Below are 5787 nucleotides of genomic sequence, written 5' to 3' on the forward strand. Positions count from 1 at the left end.
CGCTGCGGCCCGAGCCGCCGGGGATGTAAAAGTCATAGCGGCTCGGGAAGAGGATGATGTTGGCGAGGCGCAGAAGTTCGGCCTCGGCTTCGCTGTGGCTCGACGCCGAGCGCGTCGCGTCGTTCTCGTCCTCGTCTTGTTCGGCCGGCGCCGACGCTTTGGGGGGCTCGCCGCTGTCGACGTCCATCGCATCTGATGCGGGCACCGAACGCGGCGGTGCGCCGGCGGGCTCAATATCCCAGGGCGCGAGGCCCATGGCGCGCAGACCCTCTACACCGCCGTAGCGCTCGATGGTCGCGGCGTCGGGGCGTTGAATGTGAGAGGCCTCGCTGCCCAGGCCGCTGAGGGTGTCAAAGTCGGGACCCGGCTGACCCGTCTGGAAGGCTTTGCGCTGGCGTGCGAGGAAGAGGGCGTTGGTCTGGGTCAGGGGGCAGACGGGCATGTAAGTTAGCAGCGAGAGCTCGTTCGACTCTGTCTGCATAGAAGGAGGCACGCCGAGACGGGTGCCTCCGCTGATGATGGAGTATGCCTCGTCGCAGTGCCAGATGACATAGTCACCGGGTTGCAGGGCAGGCAGGGAGACGAGACTGCGGCGCATGTGAAGATGGGGGTGCCAGCGCTCGGTGATACGTTGGGCGTGGCCGGGAACGGCGCCGTGAATGACGGTCGAGGGTTCTGGGTCGAGGGCCCAGTTGTCGGCATCGAGGTAGGCGGCCCACTGATCAGCTTTGCCGCCATCGGGCTGCTCAGGAGGAGGACGGCGTGGGGAGAAAAAGGGCCGCAGCAGGAAGTAGGCGGCGACAAGCTTAGGCGAAGGCAGCACGCGCACCATGCCCTGCTCAATGTCGGTCAGGGCGAGAATACCCTGGAACATGCGAAAGACGCTGCAGGCACCGGCACCGTTGTAGAGATCGGTGGTGGCGCCGACGCGACCGGCTGGATCCCAGGGGTCGTAGGACTCCCAGTCACCGCGGAAGACGGCTTCGTAGGTACCGCCACGCCCGTAGCCATCAGGTTCCCAGCGCTCGAGGGAACCACTGTCGACCTGGGCGATGACGGTGGACGATGCACTCGCGGAGAGCGAGTCGGCGGCCGAGTTGCCGTTCTGCTGGCCCACGGCGCCGAGCTTGTCATTGTGAATGCGCAGACGATCGGCGTAGCTGACGGGGCATCGCGTGATGTGCAGGTCGTCCGTCGACTCCCAGAAGCTCATGGCGAAGCGCTGGGCACGCAGCATGTTGGGATGCGCTCTCGCTCGGACTTGGACAGGCGTCCAAAAGAGATCGATACAGGTCGGATCGTGGAGAGCCGGCGGCTTGAACTCGCGGTTCGTGTCAAGATACTCGCGGGTTTCCTGCACCCACTCCTTGGCCTCGTCTTCGGGCACGACGCCGCGGATGACGGCGACACCATAGCGCTTGAGGCGGTGGGCAAAGGCGTCGACGCGCACAGGGTCGTTGATGTCGTTGAAATTAATGGTCGGGATGAGCTCGGCGCCGCGACGCTGAATCTCGTCAATCTCACGGGCGAGAGCCACGAGCAGGCGGCGCCAAGAAGCCTCGACGGCGGCTTCGTGGCCCGTGATGAGCCGCCGCTTGACGCCGGCGAAGCGCGACGGCAGCGGAATGGGCTCGTTGCCGTAGAAGGACACAACGGGCGGCTCCATGTTCCTGAAGGCGCGCCGATGTATGGCGGCGGCCGAGGTGGTGGGTGGTGATGTGGTGGGGGTTGCGTTGGCGTTTGTGTTGGCGGCAGTGGATGTTCTCGTCGATCTCGTCGTCGGCGCCGAGGAGGAGGACGAGGTTCTCGACGTCGTCCTCGTCGACGGCCGTGTGACGGCGACGGGCGAGGGAAAGGTTGGGGACAGCGATGTGGCCCTGGATGCGCCTGCAGACGCGGGTGCAGAAGACAGCGGCGGGGTGGACGACGCCGTCTTCTTATTCATCTTGGACTTGCGGCTCGTCTTGCCGGTCCTCGTCCTCTTCCCCGGAGTCGACTTGGCCACTTTGGTCGTGGCGCCATCTCCCGCTCCAGGTACTGCCCCAGGGACTGCTCCGTGTCCAGGGACTTGTCCGGGGCCTTGCTCAGGGATCTGTCCCTGGCTCGTGCCGCCTTCGCCCTCGCCCGGCGGAGGGTCTGGGGGCGCTGCGGTTGGCCCAGCGGCCCATCGGGCCAAGATCATGGTGGCAGGCCTCTCGATTCGCCCTTTTTCTGTCTGTCTCTGTCTCTGTCTCGCTGATCTCCTCTTTTTTCTTTACTCCAAGTACTTCTGTACTAGCAGCAGCAGCAGCAACAGTCAGCCACGTGCCGCCTGTTTCATTAATCCTCCGCCAGCCTGTCCTGGCCTGTGGCTCTCGTGCTTCCGGGGGTCCAGGCTAGCCTGGGCCTAATCCTGGTCCTGGAGGGGGGGGGGAGATAGAGGGGGGCGCGATGGGTGTGGAGGGAACCACAGCGCCTAGTCCTGGAAGGGAACGGAAAACGGGGAATGCGCGACGGGATGAACGGGCGATGGATGGTTGGAGGGTGCCAGATGAGTGGGCTGAGAAATCGGAAAGGTCGCCTGCCCAATAGGGGAGTGTCGCGCGAAAAGAGGAAGAGTAGGTAGGGTATAACAGAGAAGAGTCGATGGGGTAGGATAGTCCGGGCGGTTCCTTTGATTCTCCGGCGATTTCTCCTATCGCTTTGGTTTTTGTGTTGAATGTCGCTGTCGTGGACAAGCAAAGCTCAACAGGAGAAGATTGTTGTAGTTGTTGGTGCGGGATCGTAATCGAAGTGTTGGTGAGTGAGTGCCAAAGTTTCGGGCTTCATTCAGGCTGTAGGTGGTGATCGAAGACAACCCCGAATATCCGGATCGCCAGCGAAGCCGAGTGACCAACAACCTAAGAAATTTTCCCAATGAAAGGAACGTTGACCGTTGTCAGTGTGGGGGCACCACAACTCTGCTGCCCTGCGCCGTCCTCTCTCTCTCTCTCTCTCTCTCTCTCTGTGTGTCCTTCGAGTGTCTAGCCGTATGCTGTGTGCTGTGTGCTGTGTGCTGCGTCTGTGACCAGTGACTTCACCCTCTGACCAACCCAGTCGAAGCGAGGGAAGCGGGGGTCGGTGCTGTGCGTGTACCGGCCGGTCTGGGGTTCTCGACAACCACAACCTCCTCCGTGTCGTATCTTGTCGTGATGCTGCTGCTTCTCGAGTCGAACCAAGACGAAGATCCGGGTTCGTCGTCCAATATTCGTTCGCAGTCTGTCCGGTCGTGATCGAGTGTCGCAACGACCAAACCTTGATCAAGAACTTCCAGAAAGGGGGGCGGGAAGGGGGGCCAAAGCCTGGGGCACACTGAAGCCTTTATCAAGTATCTTTTTACCCGCCTAAGCAGCCAAAACATGAAAGCCGTTTCCACAATTATTTTTTTCCCTTTCTCTTTTCTGTTCGATCAATTCATCCTTTACCTGGCCGGCCCAGTCCTAGGGGCGTTCATCCTGGAACAGGCCAAAAAGAGATGCTATGGAGCAGAGACGCTCCAGCAAAAAGCGCACCGTTGAGCCGTCCAGGCCGCCTGGCCCGCTCGCCTACTGCTGCGCGAGTCGCTTGACACGGCGACCCAGGAACCCCCATCAGCATCACACAGCGTCTGGGGTCCCGCAGGGATAGATTGAGTCCGGGAGAGGCGACCGTCGGGGGAAGAGGGACCAGGGGGCCGACCCTCATGGTCTCTCAGCACTGGCGCCCACCACACCCCAGAGACTCGGGCGACAAACCCGTTGCTGCAAGCGCTTCCCGGCGGCCCGGAAACCCGTGGCTGGATAAAGTGCGGCGACCCCAATCCTCACGCAGACGGCTCTCTGAGTGGACGAGATGGCATGGATGGGGGCCAAGAGATGGGGGAGAACAAGGCAGAAACGGGTTAGACCTCCCTCTGGCCTGTGCTGTCGGCCGCCTGCTCCGGCCAATGAGTTTGGTCTGGACAGCTGACCTTTGCCGTGCCTCTGGCTTTCTTCGTCGTGTGGAGGGAGGGCCGAGTCCAGTGGAGGCAGGTCACTCACCCAAGTTGAGAGACGGCTACAGGTACCTTTAATCTAACCAGCCCGGTACAGGTGGCGGAAGTATCGCTTCTCCAGGCCTCAGGGCCGCCAGTTCCGTCTTGTCTGTTTCGGCTTTTGGCGAAGCCCGCCCAGATGCTGTTCTCTGGTGCGAGCTGTGGTTTCCCATCCTTTTTCCTGCTCTCGATTTTGTCGCAACACAAGTAAGACGCCAAAAGCCCGGGGCAGAAATGATCAGCGTTGCATCTGAGTTTGTCGCCATTCCCGTGCGAATTTCCTGCTGATGCCGATGATCACGCTCTGAGCAAATGTCCATGGCGATTTGTCGATGTCGCTGATGATGCTCGATGCCCATCTTTCATCTTCCGAGCCGCACCCAGGCGCCAAACACACATCCGCGTCTCAAGCGAACTCGAAGCAGCAGCACCAACAGAGACACCATTTCGGTTCAGCATACTGACAGTATGCCGCTCAACCCTGCCCATCGGCTCGCGGCCCTGGCGGCGAACTGCTGACTCTCGCCTCCCATGTTCGCTATCTCTCACTCCCAATCTTGTCCTCGCTTCCCCCAAAGTACTAACCCCCTCCCCCAACCCACATTGTGCGTCCCAACATGGTAAAGGCCACAGCCGCCAGATGAGCAGATGCCCATTCGAGCCCCCGTCTCGCCATTCCCGGTTCCTCCATCATCGACCCCCCGTGGTCCCATTCCATGATCTAGCTTGTACCCTAGCCCGTTGTACCCTGGAATCGACGGACCGCACAGCAACTCAGTCAGCGTGAACACGGACAGTACTTGACGATGGCATCACCGCCTGGGGACAAGCCCTTCCCTCCGTCGACGCCGCTTTCGCTCAAGCTCCAAATCGACCGTCCTAAGCCCTCAAGCCCCCCCAAGCCCCCCTGAAGCCTCTCATCATGCCAATCGTCCTCCTGACGCTCTTCCCTCTTTCTCCTTTGAGATGCCTCATCTTACTGCCCAGCTTCCGAGGCGCAACCGTGACATTCGAGCTCGGCTTCTCCTCCCCGGCATCTGTCCCATCTGCACTCTCCCCAAAACAGTCAAGCTCTGAGCACGTTATGTGGTGTCCTCCCTGCCATAGCCTACCCATTGCCCGCTGTCAAGCCCAGGCACCAGACCACAAACCCCCACCCCCTTTCTCGTCGACCCGACATCAAGGGAAATCCTCCGAAAGTGGGCTCCAGCAAAGCGAACCTAGGCACATACATTGCAACGTCGCTCTCTAGACGCAGACGCAAGAGTTCCTCCCCTCCCTTACGTCCCCCCTCCCCCGGCTCTCTCAATGGCACCCCTGCCTTGTCGAATCACAGTCAGCGCTGGCGCATTCACCCATAGCACCACCCGCACGCATTTCCTCGTAGCCTCAAGCAAAAAGACCACTCGGCCCTCTCAACGTCGTGCTTTCGTCTCGTCGTCTGCGGGGGACAGGCCCGGACTCTGGCGACCGAGCCTCCCAATTAGGCCATCACGGCGCCGCCCTTCATCACGAACCACCGCCGTCTACCTGGCTGGTGCCGAGAATGTGAGAAAGAAAGGATAAAACAGGGCGAGGCCATACGAACCGCCGGAGGGTCGTCGTCGCCAAAGCCACACCCAGCCGAGCACAGCTGATGAGTTCCCCATCTCGATCTCGGACTGCTTTCCCCACACGCTGGGGCCGGCGGACTGGTCTGTTGAACCGCTGATCACGTCCTCGTCAGGCGATGGCTTGGTTCTGCCCACTCACATGCC

At 61.1% G+C, this 5787-nt stretch overlaps 1 protein-coding gene across 1 annotated transcript in view; it reads right to left on the reverse strand.

The window, feature by feature from the left end:
* VDBG_10095 (conserved hypothetical protein) overlaps positions 1 to 2182 on the reverse strand; it is a gene marked incomplete at both ends in the record, with an annotated part of 2853 nt that extends 671 nt beyond the window's left edge. The window contains one exon of the mRNA XM_002999755.1: positions 105 to 2182. Coding sequence (XP_002999801.1) covers positions 105 to 2182 — 2078 coding nt within the window. The remainder of the gene's footprint in view (positions 1 to 104) is intronic.
* Between the last annotated feature and the right edge of the window lie 3605 nt (positions 2183 to 5787).

This window comes from Verticillium alfalfae, genomic scaffold (genome assembly GCF_000150825.1).
Source record: "Verticillium alfalfae VaMs.102 supercont1.18 genomic scaffold, whole genome shotgun sequence".
Classification (NCBI taxonomy): Eukaryota; Fungi; Ascomycota; class Sordariomycetes; order Glomerellales; family Plectosphaerellaceae; genus Verticillium; species Verticillium alfalfae.